The following is a 23,006-nucleotide window of genomic DNA, read 5'->3' on the forward strand; positions in this document are numbered from 1 at the left end:
AGTGGATGGACAGATACGTGGATTGAGGAAGAGTCAGGAGGAAGAAGACAGGGAAGAAATAGGGAAAGAGAGGAGGTGAGGAAGGATAATATAAATGAATGACAGACGCAAGTATGCATCCAACAGACTATCCATGCTAATTATGTCAGGTCAGGATATGGGATGAGGTTCATGTACCTCCATTTAAAAATTCTTATATACTGTTGGACTGTTTCAATTTTTGACAAGGAGCATACGCTATTTTGTAGCTAAAATCACTGAATAGTGTCTTAAATCGAAGGAGCTGTGTGTGCTCTCCTTTTAAGCTGAGCGAATCCTGAACTTCAAAGATGGAGGATCGAATCTAACCTTGCCTTTCCCTGCCTCCCTGGGTAAACCCTGCCTCCCTGGGTATCCCTTACGTGCCCTCTGCATTTCAGTTCTTCTCTCAGAAAGTATCCTTCAGCCAAATCCTAAGAACATGTACACAAAACCACTTGAGTTAATTCAAGGTAAGTCTCCCCCCAGTATCCAACAGCTTCCTCCAATCTCCAGACAAGTAGTTTTCACATTTGAGTGGCATCAGAATCACCTGGAGGGCTTGCTCAAACACAGACTGTGGCACCCACACCCAGAGTTTCTGCTTCCATAGTCTGGTGTAGGGCCCCCAGATTCTACGTTGCTGGCAATTTCTCAGGTGATTCTGCTACTGCTGCTCCAGGGGTGAAGAACCACCGCTGCAGGTTGAAGGTGAGCAATAATGTGGGCTCTATAAGGAAGAGGGGCTATGGGCCAGGACCAACCCCATACTCCTTAAGCATCTTGTCCTGCCCGGTGACTAGGTTCCTAAACCACAGAGTATAAGCTCCCTCTCCGGGCCCAGAAGACGGAGTTGAAGACCAGAGACCATGGACGAGGGACACAAGACATGAACACAGAGAAGCTGGGCTCCAGACTCTCAAAGGAAGAAAACTCACCTTCGGAGAAGATGATGTAGTCGTTGCACTCGTCGGAGCTACAGGAACACATAAAGAAAGTCTCCCCCAGCACCTTCTTTTCCTTCATAATGCACTTCGAAGAGGCAGCATCTTCGAGAACAATTCCATGGTAGGTATCCTTGGGGTCATGGCAGAGTGTCTCTAGTGTTATGTTCTCATCATTCTTTCTCCTAGGGTGCAGAGGTTCATGGCAGGGAGAGAAAAGAGATAGAATGAATGAATAAAGCCTGGACAGAAGACCAATCTGCACTGTATTTCCTGCACAAAGTCGTTCCAACAGTGGCAGCTGATTCCTGTTCTCCAATGGTAACACGCTGGCCTCCAACCTCCTGTGCTTTTCTACTCATTTCAGTTTCTCTACTGCGTATTCTCGAAACCCATCTAGGATTGGAAACATGAAGACCTTTCTTGGGGGCTGTCTGACTAGGGCACTTTACTACATGTTAAGTCCTAAGGACATCAGTAGAAAGGAAAGCATGGTAAACTGAAGACCACAAGGTCCTCGGAGTTAAACCTTCTGTCCTGAAAGCACTGCCAGGCTCATGCTGCCTCCCCAGTTTATCTGACAAAATGGGGGTCACATCCAGCTGAATTGTTCTCAAGAAGCATTCTGGGAAAGTAGTTGCAGTTCCCCGGGTCTGTTTGCTGGGCCCCAGCATGCTCTGTGTGAGGGCATATTCCGTATCAGCAGCTGGCTGTGTGGACAGAGCAGAACACACTTCCTCGATGAAGCACTGGAAGTTTCTTTGACTCACAGAAAGGAACAGAAGAGGGAAAAAATGAAAACACATGGGAAAGAACTGCAAGGTGTTCTTCATTTGCAGTTCAGTAAAATATTTTATGCTGTCATGAACGAACTGCTTCTACGTTTACTAGCCCTTCACATCACGTAGCTGAAGCCTAACTCAGCTAAGGGCTCAGAGAATCTCTCATGTGGCATTTTGCTGAGGCCCTAGAGAGTGCTCAGTTGGCTCTATGAGTACATTATATTTAAAAACGACATGACTAATGCCCACTAGTATAATTGCAAAACCAAAATAAAACTCCAGTATCCTTGGAAAAGTACATTATTCTCTGCCTCCTCCAATCTGCTTCTCTCATTAACTTGCCATTTGGATGACTCCATCCAACACATCTAACACAGAGGTTGGTCTGACCTCTTTCCTCCAATCCCTGACCTTTTCAGATGCAATGTACCTGTTGTCTTGAATGGTAGTGTCTATATCTAGAGGGGGAGTCTAGGGGAGGGCACCAATCAGGCCCAAATGACTATCAGTTTTGCAGATATAATCTTCCCTGGAAAGGACTGTGAGTTGTGCAGGTGAGTGCCTATACATGCCCACATGCCTGCTCACACGCACCAGCCTCCCCTCTACAAGCTCACTGCTCACAGCAAGGACAATAGAAGCCAGGCCGAGGCAAGAAGCAGCTAAAGTACAGCCTTTTCCTGAAGAACAGGTGGGGCCATCTCCACAGGGAAAGAGGAACTGGACGGTACCACCTCTGAGAGTGCAACACCAATATGTGAACAAGGGGATAAGATGCAGCTGGAAGAGTCTAACTAGGAATGGGAGCCAAAGTGTCTGACATTCATGCAACCCAGAGGTGGCTCCTGCAGAGGCATACGTGGCCTTGGTGAAGGAGCTCAAGGGTTCTGGTTCTGGAACTAACACTCTAGCAGGCACAAAAGGAGCAAGCCCTTGCTAAGTAGGTCCCTACTGGTAAAGGAAGGGCCATGATCGGATTCCTTTTTCTAGGGCAGCTAGCAGGGAACTATGTGAAACTTAACTTGGCATGATCACACAGCGAACTGTGTATATTTAAAAATCCTCTTATCCTGGAGCACCCGGGTGGCTCAGTGGATGAGCATCTGCCTTTGGCTCAGGTCATGATCCCAGGGTCCTAGGATCCTTCTGCCTATGTCTCTGCCTCTCTCTCTGTCTCTCACGAATAAATAAATAAAATATTTTTTTTTAAATCCATTTATCCTTCACCCCAAAGCTACTGGGAAGTCTTGGCAAAAATGGCAGCCATGAAACTATAGTACCTTATAATACTTATAGTATACTGTACTATATTTACTTATAGTATACTCCAAATACTTATAGTATAGTGGAGTAGATGTATGTGTATGTGCGCATGTGCATGCCCAATGAGGGTTGTTTCCTGGTTTGGGTAACAAAATGAAGGCATGCTCAGTCTTCCATGCCCCCAGGTAAAAGAATGGTGTCTTTTCCTTAGGAAGCTTCTAGAGCCAAGGAATGGAATGAGGAAGGAACTGGGAGTCCTGAAGGAAAGCTGCTCTATAACCACTGGGCAGTTCTTCAAGAGAATCTTGCCTTACACTCCCTCGCTGCTTAGAGAATTAAAATCACAGAGAGGAAATTCAATTAGACTACTTGAGCCTGGGGAAAGTCCTTAACTGCTTTCTCCACTCATTCCTCTAACAGTGCTCCTGGGCACGCAAAGTCAACTTTGCAAAATATCTTTGGATACAGCTGAGCATAGGAGGGGAAAATACAATGAAATAAATACAGACTTCCTTGTCCTGAAACATTAGCTCTGAGCCACTGAAGAGGTTTTTCATGATCCACTCACAAAAGAACCACGAAAATAAAACTAATTTCAGTTCCAGGGGATTTTTATCTTGGAAAGAACTTACACATTTGACATGGTATGGGTGCACAACTGACTTCAGTTAAATGAACAAGCGAATCCATGAATGAATGAAAGAAACACCAAGATGAATCGAGGCACTGCAACATACTACCAGGATAGAGCCTTTCAGTTTCCACATCTGGCTGTTAGTTTGGGTTCCCTAGAAACAGACCTTAAGGCTGTGAGATTTCTGTGCAGAGAGTTTTTGGAGAGGAACCTGTAAGGGAAGCAGCACTGCACACAGTGGGGACTGAACCACAACGCAGATCTTAGCAACTGACTCTGATCCCTTGGAAGCTGTGAAGCTCAGATGGTGGGTCAGAGCTGTCCTGAAGGACAGCTCCACTCCCCAAGGAGTATTTGTCTTTGCTTAGACAGGTAAAAAACAATATTCACTGTATTAACTCTTGATGGTGGGAACAGTGAGGAGACAGGAAGGTTTCCTCTCTTCTACATGGTCATATTTTCTGAGACAGCAAGTAATGCCTCAATTCTAGTTATTGGAATCCCAGAGAGACTTGATTCCCATTCAGTCACTGGGTCTTGTACCATGGGTCAATAAAAAAATGTCTTTATTAGATGAGCCTGTCTGGAGTAGTAGAAGTAAGCTGTCTTGCCACAGTGCATATGTAAGTAAGGATGATCAGCTGAGAACAGAAGCAAAGAAGGAACCACTGAAGCCACCCAATCTTTCCTGCACTAGACTTGATGGGTGGTCCCTCAGCATCTCCTGAACTTTGACTCCTCAGAGGAGGAAGCCTGTTTTGCTGTTAAGAAACCACGATTGTGAAAATGTTTAAACTTATACTGAAGCCTGCCCTCTTATAAATTTTATGGATCTTCTTTTTGCCCTTCAGAATTACCCAGAACAAGTTTATTATATTTTCTACTTGAGAACCCACCCAGCACATCTCTCAACAGAATTCATGTCTTCTCTCTACTGGACTTGCTGTGTCTGATTTCATCAGGCATTCCTCACGTGGCAAACTTCCTAAGCCTGCAGTCATACTGGTCCCTTTTTGTCTCAACATGATCTTTGTCAAAATCCTTTTTGCAAAAACATTGTTCAAAACCAGACCTGAATGAAGTTGGCAGGTACAGCAAGCTGTCAGGACAGCTCTTTGCTCTTAACATTCCTTTAGTTCTTAAGAAACTAGTTCATCCTCAGCATGTACAGAAATTTGCAAGCTATTCAGATCTACCATCAAGGCTAACTGTATGTGGTCAGAAGACTTGTTCCCCAAACTAGGGGGTGGGAAGATATTTGGGTTTATATCCTCATTTATCAACTGGCAGGGAGATGCCTAGGTTACTTAAGAAAAACTTGGCTAATAAATTAAAAACATCAGGATAAGTCTGCAAATGTTTTATTTCTTTTTCTTTTTAAAAAATATTTTATTTATTTGTTCATTAGAGACAAGAGAAAGAGGCAGAAACATAGGTAAAGGGAGAAGCAGGCTTCCCTTGGGGATCTGGATGTGGGACTCGATCCCAGGACCCTGGGATCAATCACATCCTGAGCTGAAGGCAGACACTCAACCACTGAGTCACCCAGGTGCCCTGCAAATGTTATATTTCACTAATGAATTTTTACCTTTTTATAAAATGAGGGCTCTTTTAATCTCTATTCTCCTTTTATCTCTTGCTCATACTCCCAATCCATAACTATGAAGGAATCAAAGGATTTGTGAGAATTGTGTATGTGTGTGTATGTGTGTATTAAGATGGGGGGAATGAAAGAGGAGGGGGAGAGAGAGACCAACTATGGCGGAAATGTGATCTAAGATAAATGCACAGTGCCGATCCAAGAGGCAGATGTAGTATGTAGCCGGTGGTGCTGTGAGTGACATGGCCAGTGTTTCTGACTAAAGAATGAGTTGTTTTTCTGGTGCTCCAAAAAGCTTCCCTTTTTTTGACAAAGCCTTTCCTCTTCCAATAGCCCTCCTTTCATCATCTCTCCTTCCCCAGAACAAGACTGAAATGGCCTCAGAAGAACAAAGCTCCTGGTGTCACTCTGGGGTACCAAGGGGGTGACAGTTAAAATGACAAGTGGCAAATGTCTCTCCTTCATACAAGGAAGGGGCCCTGGATTTTATTGTGAATATTAAAGGTCATCTTATATACTGTCACAGGCATGTGCATATATATATATATATATACACACACACACACACACACACACACACACACACACAGATGTGTACGTATCTGAGAATGTGCAGAATATCTCTGGAAATTCCATTTAATATTTGAAAGACAAATGGCCTGAAAGAAAGGCACATGTGAGGCATGGAGACACCCTCAACTCTATGCACCACGGTGTGCATCACTCACAAAATGGGGGAAAGGAAGATTTTTAAAGGCCACCTTACCAGACAGCCAGACAGACTTCATATGGCTTCTCACAGATGGATGTAATGCTGCAGTTGCTCATGCAGGATTTCTGGTTGTCACAGGTGGAAGATCTCACATCACAAAATTTACACAATTGTGGAAATTTGATGACACCATTGCTGTCAGTGACCATCATGTCATTATTAACTGGGGAGAGAAAAGAAAGACATGTTAAATGAATATCTCACTGCTAGGCAGCCTGCCAATGAATTCCTGATGATGTTATGCAATTTCAAATGAACCAAAATAATGCCTTCACATCCAATTAGAATTTCCTTCACATACGCACTTTGTAATGAAAGTCATTGTAGGGTGTTGTGGCTGGGATAGAAGGGGAGGTACGAGTAACTTCTTGCTTTTGTTAGTGATTACCATAAGGCACTCTAGCTCCAAACACAATCATTCAATCAAGAAACATAGATCTGATTGGTCCACTGCATAGTTATGGGTGCTAGGAGCACAGACAATACTACCTAAAGGCAGTTATCATTTAGTTGAGTAGACAGACAAGGAAACAGATGAGGGTAGGGTAACCCAAACTAGAGAGAAGCATGGAGGATAAGGGATCCTGACATGTGTCACCATTCAGATGGGCAGAAACAGATCACAATGGAGCAGAGCTGGTGCAAAGGGGTGTTGGCCTACTCAGAGGAGACAGTGGAGGTGAGGTAGGAGACTGCCCTCGTTCTCTTGACCTGCATAGGAAGAGCACTAAGGGCCTTCCTTGCAAGAGACTAGTTCTAATTTCTCCCCATCGCCTTGAGGGAAATCAGGTGATTAATCAACACTGTCTCTGAGACAGAATCCCAAACATTGGTGAGGCTCAAAGCACTGGAGTCCTGCAGGTGAGGACAAGCTGAGTTCTACCTCAATAGTCTGTTTTATGTCCTGCACAACTACCTCACACACTTACTTGTTTATCATCTATTCACTAAAATGCAAGCTCCACAAGCTTTTGTCTGCCTTGTTTACATACTGGGTCTCCAGTGCCAAGAGGAGGACCTGCTACATAGAAGATATCCAAAAGTATCTGTTGAATGAGTGACTGAATAGTGAATACACAAAGGGATGAATATAACAAGTTCACATTTGGCTCTTTAAACCAAGTAGAGGGATCCCTGGGTGGCTCAGCGGTTTAGTGCCTGCCTTTGACCCAGGGCGTGATCCTGGGGTCCCAGGATCGAGCCCCACATCGGGCTCCCTGCGTGGAGCCTGCTTCTCCCTCTGCCTGTGTCTCTGCCTCTCTCTCTCAGTCTGTCTCTCATGAATAAATAAATAAAATCTTTAAAAAAAAAATAAACCAAGTAGAAAAGGATACAGAAATTCTTCACTCAGATGGGGAGGGTTGTGATTATAAATGCAATATTCATTCATAGTCATCCATAACACATTACAGATAGACTGTTTTGAGAAAAACCCATGCTACATGTTGAAAGGCCATTAAAAAAGGTATAACACTGCTGCCCCCATCTTTTTCATCCAAGAGATCTATCTATTGGCAAAAATGGAAGTTAAAGGGATAAGTTTGGAGAGTCAAGTGAAGTAGGACAAGGCTATGAGGCATTTGGTCAACAAACATGACTTAGAGACACTTCCAAGCTAGGCTAAGAAATGTTATGTGCCTAGACCACCTGTAGCACTGGCCACTAGGAAGCTGGGAGGTGTGCTTCTCCCAGGGATCTCTGTTGGAATGGCCTGAGGTGAGCCTCCTCATCTCCTTCCTCTGTCAAGCATGCTCCTGCCTAATGCCAGGCAAACAACTTCAATGTCCTCCCATGGTATCTCTTTGTCCTGTGAATTTTAGATTTCTGTCATCCACACTTTGCCACGAAACCCTTTTTGTCACTTGAGCATAGCACCTGTTTCCTAGGTGTCTAAAAATACAAACATATATAAATTTAAGATTTGCTTTCTTGTGGTAACATTAAATATAGAAGAAAAAAAAAACCTCATTCATCCCTCTCAGGCCTCAAGTTCATTTCAGGAAGTATATTTTTAGGCAACAAACTATTTTGAAATTTGTCTCCCAGACCAAGAGCCGTATGCTAAGCTAAAAATACAGGCCAAAATGCTTTCTGAACTTTGTGTTCAACTTGGTATTAAGACAACAATAAATATATATATTTTCCTACAACAGTTAGATTTGGATCTTTCTGTGAAACAACTAATTTATCCCTCTAGGTTTCCCTATAAGAATAGGTAAAACAACAAAAGCCTGGGTCATATTTTGTTTATGAGATTTTGTGTTTTTGGTATAGGGTATATTTTACACAAACAAACATGTCTTTGCTGGTTAGGAAGCTTTGTTGTTGTTTTTTTTTAACTTTTTATTTATTTATGATAGTCATACAGTGAGAGAGAGAGAGAGAGAGAGAGAGAGGCAGAGACACAGGCAGAGGGAGAAGCAGGCTCCATGCACCGGGAGCCCGACGTGGGATTCAATCCCGGGTCTCCAGGATCGCGCCCTGGGCCAAAGGCAGGCGCCAAACCACTGTGCCACCCAGGGATCCCCTAGCTTTGTTGTTTTTAAATATAAAATCAAACCTCCATGAAATGGAATTCAGCCTTTTTGCATTTTAGGATTTCAGCTTGTACTAGTTAGTAGTTATCAACTTTAAGGGCATGTTAGAATCAATCACCTAGGAAATTTCAAAAATAATAAGTCCTGAGTCCCACTTCCAGATTTGCTGATTTAATTATTCTAGAAGGTGGCCTGAACATCAGGATTTTTCGAAGCTGCCTAGATATTCTAATGTGCACCCTAGGCAGAGAACACTGACCTAGAATGAGCTGAAAACAACACGACTGGCACAAAACAAAAAGGCACCACACCACCACACGTACACACACACATGCACACATTCACACACAACTTCTGTGACAGTGAAGGAGCAGTCCTTCAATAATCTGGAAGGAGTTTTCTTGTGAAAAACAGGTTCTTAAAGCTATGTGATGAACTCTTTTACACCTCACATGGAAAGGAGTCCTTTGCTGGGCTGGCCAATGATTTTCTAACACAAGCTAAGAAGTGTGAGAAAAGCTAGAGGAGGCAGGAGTGAAAGGAGGGAAGTGCAAACAGTGAGTCTGCTGTTGGAAGCCACAGAGGCGGCCACAGACGTGTTGACAAGTATAAGTGGTTTAGATCTGATGCCTACAAAACACAATCAACAGTGAAAACACAAAACACAAAAGAGGGCCATCAAAAAAAAAGAAAGAAGAAAGAAAGAAAGAAAGAAAGAAAGAAAGAAAGAAAGAAAGAAAGAAGGAAGGAAGGAAGGAAGGAAGGAAGGAAGGAAGGAAGAAAGAGAAGAAAGAAAGAAAGAAAGAAAGAAAGAAAGAAAGAAAGAAAGAAAGAAAGAAAGAAAGAAAGAAAGAAAAGAGAAGGGTCACCAAGCTTCATAGCTCTGGAGGTGTTACTCAGACCGCAGTCTGCAAACGGGGCCCCTGGAGACATACAGGTGTATGATGCACACTGCCTACTGTAAGACCCAGGAAGGGAAGACCTTTGCAATGAACTCTGGGAAAAATGCAAACAGCCAATTTCACTCTGTTCTCAGAGACACAGGCCTATGGGGGAGGGGATGGCGTACAATGGGAACTCATACATGAAGTACCTACTGTGTGCCACTTAAAGTACGTAAGTTATCACATATCATGTCATAAGTACCCAGTGAGGAGGCCTCATTTTTCTATTTATTATTGTAAAAGCCGACCACGGCTAAGGTGAACAGACTTTTTAGTTTGATCAGCTTTTTTTTTCTTTTTTTTTTTTTTAATTTGAAAGCCTTTACCAGGGGCATATTCACTATAATGCATAACGTCTTCTCCCCATTCCCCAGCCAGCCACTCCCTACTAACTGACTTCAGGAGGCTCCCACCTTGACAACCCCAGCCAGTCAATAACTGTCAGTCTCTGCTTTAAGCCTTATGAATTATGTGTTGATGGGATAGGGTGAATTATAAAGGGTAAAGCTACCCTTAAGCTTTGTTGGAGGTCACCGAATTTTGATTAAAAACTTTAGTAAAGTCAGTCTGGGGAGAAGGGTGAGACATACACACAGTTTTGCTCATCATTGCAGAGGGCTGACTAACAGGTATCCTGAAGACCCATAAACCCCTCCTGAAGAATCCAAGGACTGGCCCAGTGTCCTCAAGGGTCACTAATAGCACCCTAAGTAGTACACCATTCATCGGAGTGGGGTGGAGGGCTCCTGGGGGCAGGAAAGGAGGCAATGGCTTATTCACTGTAGACATAAATACATCTGTACGTTCCAATCATAGGGAAAAGAAGTTACAATTGCGATTGCAAATATTAACCATTTTATGTTCAATAATGTTTGTGAAGCCTAAGTAATGGAGAATAAATGTATATATGTCAATAGCCAGGGACAAAGATAGTACCCTAAACAGCACAACAAAACACAACTGATAAACCCCAAAATAAACCCTAACCAACTTCAAAATTACTTCCAATACAGGTTAAATTACTCTCCTGTGTCCTTAGTTAATATGTTCTCATGTGAAGGCAGTGTATTTTAGGGTCTATAGGCCCTCTGCATGCAGCTGACCATCCTCAGGGAATTTTCAACCCATAACAGGCAAATTTGTTATTCATAATGTCCCCCGAAAGAGGTTCCACTAAGAGTATTTCTCACCTAGAAAGTCATTCACTAAAGGAAGTGAGCATGGGCAGCTTCTTTCAGCATATGATGGGGTCACATGGCACATGATATTTCACTTCTCTTCAAACAAACCCATGAGTAATATCAAGATCTTCAGTCTGGGTCATGCTGCCTTCCTCATTTTGGGGCATATTTTCCCCAAACTCATTGCCTGGAGACACAAGTTACAAGTCTTGAGAATATGAATTAAGTAAATGCTTAGCTGTGTCTATTTCTGGAAAAGTACTGTTATCTTTGAAGATCAGACATAAGCAGCCTAATAAGGCTTAGATTTACTCCAGATAAATATAGGGAATTTTGGATATAAATTCTTAGTCCATATCTTGGGAATGGTGTCAACTATTAACTAAACAATTAGGTAAAATATCAAGACTCCACAAATAATCTTAAACACTATTCATGTGTCTTTAAATTCATGCATCTATCTCCTATTGTTTAGTGGTGTGTTTGGGGGGTAGGACACTTAAGAATTAATTTATTCTACAAATGCTTGTGACTGTCTTGCTAAGTGCTATATATTTCAGAGCAGGACCACGAAAATTAATACAACTACCTGCAGCACCTCAAAGAATAATCCATGGCAACTGGCGAACAGAACTTAGTATGCTTCTGAGCAGTGCTTCTCAGATGTTAAGAGGGACACAAAGCTTTTGGGAATACATTTAACCCACAGGTGTGGGGTAGTGTATTGGCTCAGGGGCTAGCAAGTCTGAAATTTATAGGGCAGGCCAGCAGGCTGGAAATTCAGGCAGGAATGAAAGTGGCAGTGTTGAAACAGAATTTCTTCTCTGGGAAAACTTTTCTGCTCCCAAGGCCTTCTAATGTATTGAAAGAGGCTCAGTCACATTGCCGGGGTTAATCTCCTTTATTTAAAGTCTAGGGACTGCAGTTGTTAATCACATCTGCAAAGTACCTTCACAGCAACACCCAGGTTAATGTGTGATGGAAGAACTGGGCCCCGTAACCTGACCAAGCCCTCATCACACTGAGCATTACAGGTAGGAGCTGAGACCGTTCTCAGGTTAGGCCCATGCTGCTGGTTCGTATGTTGAATGGGAAGGCAAGGGTGAACTGGGTTTTTGACTGGCCATTATTTCCCTTTCTCCACTCATGCCGGATCCAGCAAAATTAAATACTATTCCTCACCTTTTTTTACAGGCATGTCTCATCTTACAGTTCTTTCCATCTGCTTTTCTCTTGAGTCTGGCCTCTTAAACGATCACAGGCCCAGAGGCTCTGATCACCATATGGGCCCAGAATTGAAAGACTTGTTCTCTGAAAGAAGGTTTTTAATTGCAGTTGGCATTTCAGAGTCAGACACTGAGGCAACCATCTGGCAGGCAGCCGCCATGGTCTGTGATGCTGGCAACAAACACCCCACGGCCCCCGAGACCAGGTGGGACAAGTGTATTGGTCCGTCACACACGTCCTCCTCTCTAGAACAAAGCAGCAAGTCAAGCAGCCTCAGAGGAGTCCCTTCATGATTCTTCATGAAAGAAAGACATTTCCAAGTGAATAAAATACTTTGGCCCATTACTATAAACAAGCAAAAAACACCTTGTGATTAAGTCAAAGATATTTTAAGTCAAGGAATATTTTTTCTTCTCTACGGCATACCTGGAAAGTCTAACACAATGCAATACCTTCTGTTTTTAGTTTCAAAAGTGCTTGAACCCTCACTCTCTAAGTTATTATAACTATCTTGAGAGCAGGGGAGGTGGGCTTTCCTTCAAGTGATGGTCCTACTTGGTCTCTGGAGCACTAGGATCAGTAGGAGAGAAACCACCATGTAGTTACCTTGGAGACCACGGTATGGATAGGAGAGAAATAGAGGCAGAAGCAGAATTATCAAATGCAACCTACTTGCCTTTAAATTTAAGCAGGATGCCAGAAAAGAAGAAAGAGCTGCTAGAGTCTGTCTTTGAAGAATGGGTGGTTTTGTGAAGTAGGAGGACAAAAAGGCACCCTGGGCTGAGAACATAGCTCAAACCAGGAAAGGTTGAGCAAAATGAGGGATGCAGACAATCTAGAGATGAGATCTCTGAAGACAGAGAATCATTCAACAAATACGCATCCTGCATTTTACAGATGGGAAGACAGAGAGGCACATGTATGTTCTGGTGTGTACGCTGTTCATACAACTGGCCAGACCCAAATGAGATTTAGAAAAGGCAAGGAGAGTTGAGGAGGTAGAGAAAAAGGCCCAGCAGAAGCACAGGACCAAAAACAGAATCTCAGACTTTGTCCACCTACTCTCATAATAGAAACATTCTATGCTAGACATGAACTGAATAAACTCAAGGCCTGGTTTAAAGACTTAGAAGTCAGGGGCTGGCAAGTAAACTAATGGATCTGGACAGTTGTCAACCATCCTAATAAAACTTCACTAAAACCCCGGTAACTGTCGGGGCACTTGGGTGGCTCAGTGGTTGTGCATCTGCTTTTGGCTCAGATCACAGTCCGGGGTCCTGGGATGGAGTTCTGCAACAGGCTCCCTTGCAGGAAGCCTGCTTCTCCCTCTGCCTATGTCTCTACCTTCCTCTGTGTGTCTCTTATGAGTGAATATATAAAATCTTAAAAAAAAAAAAAAAAGTATAGGTAACTGTGAATGAATTAGAGAGGAGGGATATGTGTGTATGTGAATGTGTATGTTCCCTCCCTCTTTGACTAATTCAACTGAGGAATTTGGCTTTGAAGGTTTGGGTTTCTTTTCTTTCCTTTTTCTTTTTTTCTTGCTTTACTTTTTAGCCTTTTTGGTAAAATGAGTTGAATTGTTCACTATGGGTTGCTTTAAGGAAAACTGCATAAACAGAGAGATTTGTATTCACCCAACAAGTGAATTAAGGGATAAAGGAATGTTTCAAAGGGATTAATCCAATAGGGTACTTTAAGTTGAAAACTTGACTGTGTCTTTAAAAGAGGATTTTTAAAATTTGATTTACAAGGAAAAATTTTAAAGCCATATATAGAATAAAACAAGCTGTAGCTGAATGGAAAAAGTAATTGGCATTTTCTAGTGACAAACATAAAATAACTGAGCTGGAGTTTCAATTGCAAACTTCTCAATTGAACACTCCCCAGCTCCTATCGCTCCAAATAGCTCCCAATATGCACACTCTGTTTTCTTGCTTAGCCCTGAATTTCTTGGATCGCTGAGGATGATGTGCAGCTTGAGTTCTCCCAGCACTTGCTGAATCTGCTTTCTTTTTTTTTGGATATATGTCCCAGAATCAGGTCACATATCAGGTGACAAAACCCAAACACTTAAAATGACTCTTGCAGATGGAAATATCTATATTATTGCCAAAGGCAGTATTTCAGAACCCTTGCATTTTTGCCATATTCAAAGAGCTGAAAAACTTTTAGCTCTCTCAATCATCTTCCTTCATCTTTAATAGGGATCTAGTAGAAAAACAGCCCTCAAAAAGCTGGGCAGGGGTGAGTAGTTGGCCACAAATAGCACCATCCATACGTGGCAATTTTAGTTTATCATTGAGAAAGCTGATTTTCACAGTGTGTTTTATCTGGCAAATCCTAACTATGGAGACTTTGAGATTAGCCAATACCAGGAGCATGCAAGGGCTGGGGCTGAGAAAAAGAGGAAACCAGATGAAAAAATTAAGCCACATTGATGCAAATGGATACTATACCAAGTGAAGGAGTACAATTTGGTACTATTTCACAAACTGTCAACACTGTAACTGTGCCTTCCCCTGGGAAATGTTTTAAAGTTGATACTTTATGTAAAGTAATAGTAACTGAAAAGACAATTCTTCCTGAGTTGATACAGCTTGGATGGTATACTGAGGCAACAAGCAAAAGGCTCCAGAGATTATTGCAAGTAAATGTGATTAACTTAACTCTCTTGGTGACAAACACTATTGGTAGATAGCCCGATAGAGGCAAGAAAATGAGCACACAATTTATGGAGTGCTACAGCATTCCAATTCAGCTCAAATAATATGTTACTAGAAAAATTAGCCAACATAAAACCAACATGCGTTATGTATCTGCTCAGTGAGCCCTCTCATCTTAAACCCTTACAGCAAGGATGTATGATAGTACAAGACAAGATACTTGCACTCTTACAGGGAACCAAAAAAAAAAAAAAAGTAAATAAATGATTTTTATCAAAAGAACTTTGGAGATGGGAAGACTCTACATGGAGATGTGCTTCTTAATGAAGTTATTCATTTAAGATTTAAACAATATTTTATCTCGAAGCACTGATACAACCTAATGCCAAATTCAAAACCTAATAGAAAATCTGAGTTTTTTTTTTTTTTTAAGGTAGGAACTATTAGAGAATCAGAAAAAATAGGCAGTTGAGCCATTTGTTTCAACTAAGCAAGGAATTTGACCTGCGTATCAATTTCCTCTGAGATCGCACTTTTCATTTAGAGAATTTCTCTGTAGAGGCTTTCTCCCCTTCTCTTTAACATGTGCAGCAGCATCCTGGTGCATGCCTGGTGCCTGAGAGATTTTTCTATTACAGTTGTATACATATGTGAAAATACTGGTCAAAGCAGATGATCCCCATACTCGTGCTCTGTAAAGGACAGGAAATACGATAGCATTCAGGTCAAGTACTTTTTTAAGGGGTGAGGTCCCAGATGCTTGGTTTCTGACAACCAAGTAACCTGGGAGCAGACCAGGCTGGGAGACACTGGAGCAGGGACTGCATGAGCCCCGTACAGTCCACAGATGTGCTCTGTTCGGCCTAAACTCTTTTCCTTTGAAAATGTGAACCAGAGGCGCCTGGGTGGCTCAGTCGGGTAAGCATCTGCCTTCCGCTCAGGTCATGATCTCAGGGTCCTGGGATCGAGCTCCGTGTTGGGCTCCCCTCTCTCAGTGGGGAATCTGCTTCTCCTCTCCCTCTCTCTGCCTCTGCCTTTCCTCCTTGGTCAGGCTCTCTGTCTCTCTCAAATAAATAAATAAAATCTTAAAAAAAAAAAAAGAAAAGAAAAGAAAATGTGAACCAAGTTTTAAAATGAGGATATTTCACTTGAAAAGCCAGATTTCCAACTCCAATTAAGAAAATTAAAAGATGTGGCAGCATTGGGCCTACAGGGTCCCCTCCCCTGACAACAGTCAGCAGTCAGCTGGGAAGGGGCGATAGCCCCCTGAAGTGGCACAGTTACCCGTATGTTGGCCACCCCTGGTGCTTGCTCATGTCTCCTACTGCTTGTCTGGCCCCTGGGGCTATATCTGAATTTTTACCATTAATGACTTTTTTCATTTAAACTCAATTAACATACAGTGTATTACTTAGTTACAGAGGTAGAGTTCAGTGATTTATCAGTCTTATATAACACCCAGGGCTCATTACTCAAGTGCCCTCCTTAATGCCCATCACCCAGTTGTCCCATCCTCCCACCAGCAACCGTCAGTTTGTTTCCCATGGTTAAGAATCTCTGGGCAGCACGGGTGGCTCAGCGGTTTAGCGCCACCTTCAGCCCAGGGCCTGATCTTGGAGACCTGGGATTGAGTCCCACATCAAGGCTCCCGGCATGGAGCCTGCTTCTCCTTCTGCCTGTGTCTCTGCCCCTCTCTCTCCGTGTGTGTGTCTCTCATAAGTAAATAAATAAAATCTAAAAAAAATAAAATAAAATAAGGATCTCTGATGGTTTATCTCCCTCTCTGATTTCATCTTATTTACCCCCTTCTGCTATGTGCCTGTTTTTTTCCCTTAAATTACGCATGAGTGAAATCATATATTTGTCTTTCTCTGATTGATTTATTTCACTTTAATGATTTTTTTAACATGTCCATTCATTTCTTCCAGTATTAGAGGTTTAACTGGAACACATAATTTCATGTCTAATTCTTCAATATAGATATTTTCCAATATGTATGTGATTCACTAATATGGACATTCACATTTCAGTTTAAGGAAAAGGAACATTTTCTACTTTAGAAGATGGATCTGTTAGATAATAATAATAAATAATAATAATAATAGTTATTTCTACACATTTATTTTAAATATTTTATTTATTTATTCATGAGAGACACAGAGGCAGAGACATAGGCAGAGGGAGAAGCAGGATCCCCTCATGATCAGGCCCTGAGCCACCCAGGCATCCCTACACCATTTATTGAATGCAGACCAAATGCCTAGTCCAATACTAAGTGTTGTGATGATTATTTCATGTGTTTTTGTCATCGCTATTTTATGGATGGGGGAAATTAAGGGTCAAAGAGGTGAAATAACTATCCAAAGTCAATGAGAGATAGCTAAAGAGAAACAAAGCCACAGGTCACAAGAAAACTCTCAGCCCTCCTAATACTAGCAGTGTGATAGCTATTCCTGTGGAAAGGTTCCCGAGCAGAACTTTATACTCCTTCCAGCCGAAGGCAAAGGCACTGAGTGGGGCCAGAAGGGGTTGTGGGTGGTGGAAGGGGGTGGGGGTGGGAGTAGGGACAGAGAAGCAGTACATTTCTTATAAAATAGCTTTGATTCTTTGTAATTACTTATTTTAGAAGACATATATAATACAGGCAGCTTGGTGAAGTCCAATACTTTTCAAGTCAAAGACTTCAGAGTTGAGGTTCTGTTAACTAGAGCCGCAGGACCCAAGGCAAAACACTTAACTTCTTGGAACCCCCCCATTTCTGAATCTACGAAATAGTACTTTCTGGGGTCAGGATGGAGAGAAAATATGCTTCAAGTACATGTGAAAATCATCCGGACAATAAAAAGTGCCATACAAGCACTCTGGTTAGAAAAGTAACACAGCATGCAACACTCTCACAAGAGAAAATTATGGGAAAGGCATGACAAGATAATTAAGAGTTTGGTAAACCTATTCCTAGTCATCAACAGAAGGCAGCAGTTTGATGACTTCTACGAAATATTTCAGGAAATTTGAAGGAATAGGCAAACTGAAATATAGTAACATTCTGTGACCACCGCGCTTCAAAGCTTTCAAAGAGATCTAATGGAATCAACCACTGCTGTAATAAAGTTCCCAAGAGTGCTCAGATTTTTAAACACCCTTCTAGAGCCAAATCATCTGGCTTTAAAATATTGTTCATAGCCCGCATAGGTCTGGCAAATAGGCAGTAACTTGAGCATCAAGTTCGATTTTCAAATCCTCTGCTGACTCTTGCACAGCACTCAACAGGGGGAGCTGATCCGCCTTGACTTCGAGGCACTTCGTGTGTTGTTTGGCAACATGCTAATAAAATTAGTGAGTTTGACATGCAGAGATGGGGAGGCATCGAGGCGCCTTGAAGGTTGCGGGATTCTAAAATGCTGAAATAGAGTTATGTTTGGCCTCCTTTCTCAAGGAAATAAAACCAGTACAATTTGATGCGCAGCTGATGAGAAAATTGGAGGAGAGTATGAGCAACAATTTGACTAGATTGTTAAGTACCTGGTCAAGAAGTGTTCTATGCCATTCAGATATGTGGAAAGCAATATTCCTCAATCTCTTCTCCTTGAAGTCATTTACTCATGTAAAAATTAATTATGTCATATTGCTATGCAGTTTCTACCAGAGAATTCATGCTGGGAATAGAAGCAGGTTGCATCAGAGAAGGCCCTGGACAAACTGTGAGCTGGCTTTGAGTTCTCTGAGAAACTACTCAACCACTCTCTGTGCCCATCCTTTGACCAGTCAAATAGGTGGGCTGAATATGATAATCTTCGAGTCCCTTTCATTGTGGAAAATATTCACAGTTCAACCCCCCAAAAATCCAGAAAGTTGAATATTTCAAACATGTCCCAGCGTTGACCTGGCAGCCCTGGTTAAATAGAATGAGATGCTATGTTTCAGCTTACAAGATAAAGGGCTTCAGGACTACCAAACAGTGTGATTTAAGCTCTGTTTTCTCTGCTCATTGAGAAACCCACTCTCTGCAACTTTGGGAGGTCCACCTCTCCTGTTAACACTCAGGCTTAAACCTAATCACTGCAGCTGATCCATCTTGCAAGAACAAATATTCGTGCATCGTGAGGTTGGAAGGAAGGAAAATTATGTCAAATGACAAAGGATCACTTTCCACTCAGCCCTTGTAGGCATTTCCTCTAATTTTATGGGGGATGTGGAGGAAATTCTGGTTTGGAGCACAGACATTCACTCTAGCAGTTTAAAAAAAAACAAGCTCTAGCATTTGAAACATGTCTGTTTAATCTGAATCCATTTCTGGGCTCAGCTGGAATGATAAGCAATAACATGTATGATTGTACAAAAACATCCTATTACTTGATCTATACTTTATGTTTGACAAGTGACTATGGAAGATTAGCATTATTGCTTCCATTTTACAGAAGAGGGAAATCTTTAAAGTAACTTGCTAAGGTTGGCAGACAGCAGGTTTTAAGCTTCATGAGGTCAGGGACCATCATCTGTCTTATTTCAAGGTGTATAGGCTCGGCCCAGGGTGTATCACAAAATAGGAGTTCAACAAATGTTGAATTAAAAGCCAAAAATTTGGGGCACCTGGGTGGCTCAGTGGTTGAGCATCTGCCTTTCCCTCAGGTCATGATCCTGGGGTCCTGGGATGGAGTCCCACATCAGGCTCCCCCTGGGGAACCTGCCTCTCCCTCTGCTTGTGTCTCTGCCTCTTTCTCTGTGTCTCTAATGAATAAATAAATTAAAATCTAAATAAATAAATAAATAAATAAATAAATAAATAAATGCCAAAAATTCAATCAAGCTCCTTCTATAATGCCATCAATTGAAGGTTAATTTTCCCTAAAATAAAAATTAAGGCAAAGAAATACAGTCAATTTTAAGAAAATAAAAGTAAAAACCACTCCTGGTACAGTTTTAGCATTATATTAAAACTGTGATCTACTTCTAAAAGAATTTGAGAAGGCTCCTAATTGACTAGTAGCAGCCAAACTACCCTTGACTAGTTGACAGAACTAAAAGGCACATTCAGATTCACTTTGGTTTCTAAGATAACACCAAATATTCTGAAACCTCCCCTTCATGTTTTTCAAGCAGAGGAAGTGAAATAAAAAAGAAACACGTTTTAAGCATTGTGAAGCCTTCAAGAAGAGACAACAAAGGGTAGGAAATTTGAAATGAAATCTGAGAATCTGCCCTTAAGCTGGGCAACTTTGCTTGTTTTCTCACAGTGCAGTTGGACGAGAAAGTGTGAGGTGGATTTATGCCTTTCCTGGGCATTACTCATCGCTGTCATGACCTCAATGTTATTTGCAGTAAACAGCATAACGGGCTCTCCTAAGGTAAAGGAGCTGTGATTTGTATGATGCTATACTCCACTGAGTAAAAAGTCAACTGCCCTCCACACCGTAACAATCCGACTGAAGTTGGTGAGAAGAGAGAATGTACATGAGGATTTTGCTTTCCTTGTCAACAGGCTGTGGCAGAGTCAAGACAGACTTCCAGTAGTCATTTCAATACAGAAAATGAGAGCCACACCCACAGTGCTGTTGAGGTGCGCTGTTTTCGCCACTGAATACTGGAGTACTGTGGGCTCCTTCCATCTCTGGGAAAAGCCACATGTGCATATTAAAATATCATTTATTACTGGGGCTAAGTGCAATAAGTAACTTAACCTTTGAAATGTTCTGAATTGTCTTTGGGAGGTTAAATGACAATACCTTCTATATCTTCAGAAGACTTCTTGCACAAACTCTTGTATGCAGGTAACTTCTGCCCCTTGGATTTGCCCCCCACTCAAATAATCTTATCCGTTAAACCTACCTGGTGCTGGAAACTATCTACTGCTGGAATGAGAGCTGAGAGGTATAGAGTGCTGCATGGCCCTAGTGGTGACTGAGAAAGCACATGTGGACTACATTTCATGGTCTCTCATCCATTTTAATCTAATCTTTTTACCAACCCAATGGGGTTGCGGATGAGCCTGGCTCCATTTCTTAAGGAGTGCAATGTAAAACCATGTATCTATAAATGTGAAAAGAAAGAGAAGAAAAGTTGAAAGACCATGCGGATGCAGAGAGGGTATCAAGAGGTAAGCACACGCTGGTTTTAGGACATCTGGACTTGCTATTCCCTCCAACTAGAATGTTCTTATCCCAGATAGATGCCTTCTTCAGATAGGGATATGACAACCCTTTCTAAAATTACACTAACCATCAGTTTTTGCCCCTCTCTGCACTTACCCCCCAACATATTAGTAGAATCCTGTTTGCTAGCTTGAGCATACTGGACTTTGTTTAGGTCACTGCTGTACTCTAGAATTTTCAACATTGCCTGGCACATGGTAGTTAGTATGCAATAAACACTTGTTTCTGGTTTTCCATTTCCCTCTGTCTGGCAATGCCAAGTTTCATATCCCTCCCTTGGGTTCTGAGAGAAAATGTCTACCTTTCTGACAAATTCCTCTTATTTGTCAAAAAAAAAAAAAAAAAAGCATATCTGCAGTTGTTGGACAAGGAATAAAGATATGCTCACAGAGGAAATAGGACAATAGAAGAAAAAAGGCACGTTGAACCCAGGTGTGGAGAATGTGAACAGTCTGAGCGGCACGTCTAACAAAATAAAAATAAAAATCTCAAGTTTTCCTTAATCAAAATTAGCAGTTCAAAGACGTCAGTTCAGAAGTTGGGAGAGTTTCTTTCCTGGGAAGAGCTGGTTCACAAAGGGAGAGGACCATGTGGCACCCAAGAGAAGATGCTTCTGTCAAGGCACATAGTTCTGAAGCCAACGGCTCAGTCCAGTGCTGTCCTGTGTAACAGGGTAGCCAGGAGTGCACATGGCTTTCTAAATTTAAGTTGACTAAATTAATAAACATAAATAACTAAAGCTAAGGCAATCACATATTCAGTTTCAAGTAGCACTGGCCATTTTCTTTTGTTTTATAATTTTTTAAAAGGTTTTATTTATTTACTCATGAGAGACACAGAGAGAAAGAGACACACACAGAGAGAGAGGCAGAGGCACAGGCAGAGGGAGAAGCAGGCTCCATGCAGGGAGCCCGACGTGGGACTCGATCCCGGGACCCAGGGATCACGCTCTGGGCTGAAGGCGGCACCAAACCGCTGAGCCACCCGGGCTGCCCAGCACTGGCCATTTTCAAGTGCTTAGTAGCCACATGTCACCAGAAAAGACTAAGAACATTTTTGTGACTGTGGAAAGTTCTATTGGACAACACTGATCTGAAGAAATCCTAAAAGACCTGACTGGACTCCTCAGCTGGAAGCTGGAAGGGAGCTCTGAAATCAGAAGCTAGAAGGGATACAGAGGAGAAGTAGGGCAGAGCCAGAAAAGAAGTCCCCCAGGGAACGGACTTGCCCACTGGCTTGGATGTCTTTTGCAATTAATGTTTCATCCCAATTTCTTAAAGGATATGTTATGTGTGAAATGACTGGCTGTCTACAGTATTACTGCTGAGATAAGGACAGAAGACAGTTAGGGACAAGGACTAGAGTTCCCCAGTAAACCCATGAGCCATGAGTGGCAGCAACAGAAGGACCCAGAAGTAAGAAAAATGGACCAAACTTGGTGTGCAACAAGCTGAAACCTGTGAGAGGCTCAAGTCAGCTGGCATGACCTCTCAAAATGCAAATCCCTGTGCCTAAGATAAAAGACTGTTAAAAAAAAAAAAAGTGAGGCTCATCTGACTCCTAAGGTATCAAGTAATTCTTATTAAGCCCCATTTCAGTGACTGAAACATAATGCAGTGATGAGGCACATAGATTAAGTTTCCAGTCAAAGCCTACATAAGCCTAAAGCAAGGAAATTAACATTTTAGAAAAAAATACTGGCTTTTTTTTCCAAGTCACGGCATGTCAAGGAAGGGTGAGTTTCTAGAAGAACACAGTAGAGAGGTGGCCAATGGAGGAGAGAATTTATTCACGGGGGAAAATCCTGATGCCCTCAGGGAAAGCCACTTTGCTAGACTCTTCTGAGGGAAGCTAAATCTAATTAAAAGCATTCCTCCAGTGCAAGTTTTCTCCTTGGAGACTTCTATCTGCCTCTTTAACTTCTCTTTATCCAATATTTCCAGGAGAAGTTTGAATGTCTTATAATCTCTACAGCTCCATGGGCATCGGCTTTAAACCTATTTTTTTTTCTTGCAAGACAATACTATTTGTACAGCCTTTTTAAAATTCAAACTAAAAACGCAGATGATAAAAGAGACCTGGCTGGATCCTCTCAGAACAAAGTATTATAATTAAAGTATACTACTGAAGAGTATTTTCATAAACATCAGAACAGCACACATTCAGGACAGAGACAGCCTACAATTCCCAAGTATAGGGATGGAAAGGTATAAGTAAGGTAATCGGCCCCACTATGATTATAGGTGCTAAGAAATTACCTGATAGTGTTCCTTTAGAGGACTCGAAGAA

General features: G+C 42.0%; 1 protein-coding gene across 1 annotated transcript in view; it reads right to left on the reverse strand.

Moving 5' to 3' along the window:
* The window catches only part of TGFBR2 (transforming growth factor beta receptor 2), a 90,232-nt gene that overhangs the window by 47,933 nt on the left and 19,293 nt on the right, over positions 1-23,006 (reverse strand). The window contains exons 2-3 of the mRNA XM_055321518.1: positions 6,008-6,176; positions 957-1,147 (exon numbers count right to left, since the gene is read on the reverse strand). Of these exons, the coding sequence (XP_055177493.1) occupies positions 957-1,147; positions 6,008-6,176 (360 nt within the window). The remainder of the gene's footprint in view (positions 1-956; positions 1,148-6,007; positions 6,177-23,006) is intronic.

Source organism: Nyctereutes procyonoides, unplaced genomic scaffold (genome assembly GCF_905146905.1).
Source record: "Nyctereutes procyonoides isolate TBG_1078 unplaced genomic scaffold, NYPRO_anot_genome, whole genome shotgun sequence".
Taxonomy (NCBI): domain Eukaryota; kingdom Metazoa; phylum Chordata; class Mammalia; order Carnivora; family Canidae; genus Nyctereutes; species Nyctereutes procyonoides.